At 38.8% G+C, this 1,055-nt stretch overlaps 1 protein-coding gene across 8 annotated transcripts in view; it reads right to left on the bottom strand.

Annotated features, from left to right (window-relative positions):
• Positions 1-375: 375 nt before the first annotated feature.
• LOC128248322 (fatty acid amide hydrolase 1-like) overlaps positions 376-1,055 on the bottom strand; it is a 26,783-nt gene continuing 26,103 nt past the window's right edge. For all 8 annotated transcript variants that reach the window (XM_052969265.1, XM_052969267.1, XM_052969266.1 and 5 more), the window contains exon 7: positions 376-456. In XM_052969265.1, the coding sequence (XP_052825225.1) occupies positions 391-456 (66 nt within the window). In that variant the 3' untranslated portion in view covers positions 376-390. The remainder of the gene's footprint in view (positions 457-1,055) is intronic.

Raw genomic sequence — 1,055 nt, forward strand, 5'->3', positions numbered from 1 at the left:
ATTGAACCCGAATCTATACGTTTGGGAAGCAAGCTAGTCAAACACACAGCCATGCCTGCGCCTGACTAATTTGTAAGAAAAACAAGTTGCAGTTATTGTTTAACCCCGGTCAGGCCCGGTGATAGAGAAGACTTATAATCAAGGACACACAGCCATCTCTTATATATATAATGGACTACACTGTGGTCAGTGTGATCTTCTTCAAGTCATTAGGATGTGTATTGAAGGCAATCAGGCTGCTTGTTCTAGTAGGTCAAGTAACTAGCACAGAGGCATCCTCTCTAGATTGAGAAAGAGGAGTCTGATAGCAGAGGTGAAAACTCAGCAGAAGAAGACAGAAGATTTATTAGAAAGGAAAAGGTAACATGATTTCAAGGTGTTAATGAAAGCTTACGTTAACATAGCCTGTGGTACATTTGTTGTGACGAATGGAACAGCACCAAGATCTTTCAGGCACTGAAATAGAAATTTAGGTATTCGACGTCAGTTTAGTTGTACAAGACATTAGAAAATTGGTTGACAAAGAAAAACATGTGAAGCAAATCTCATTCATTGTCTTAAGATAATTTAATACACAATAGATATGTAAGTGTGAATGTGTGAATGACTTGCTCTGTGTGTGTGTGTGTGTGTGTGTGTGTGTGTGTGTGTGTGTGTGTGTGTGTGTGTGTGTGTGTGTGTGTGTGTGTGTGTGTGTGTGTGTGTGTGTGTGTGTGTGTGTGAATGTCTGTGTGTATGTATTACATGCACACACCACACACACACACACACACATATATATATCTATATATATAAAAATGAGAATGTGTGTCTGTCTGTCTGTCTGTCTGTCTGTCTGTCTGTCTGTCTGTCTGTGTGAATCCCTAAAACTCGAGAACTACGCAACCAATTTCATTCAAACTTTACACATGCCTTACTTAGGGTTCCAGTTGAGTTTTAGTCAAAAAAAATTATTAACTTCTTGCAGAATTCGAGCACACGGCAACATAATATCTCCTCCACTATTTAAGTATTACGTGTCAAAAGTGAAACGAAAACACTTATGTCAAATACTT

This window comes from Octopus bimaculoides, chromosome 7, assembly GCF_001194135.2.
Source record: "Octopus bimaculoides isolate UCB-OBI-ISO-001 chromosome 7, ASM119413v2, whole genome shotgun sequence".
Classification (NCBI taxonomy): Eukaryota; Metazoa; Mollusca; class Cephalopoda; order Octopoda; family Octopodidae; genus Octopus; species Octopus bimaculoides.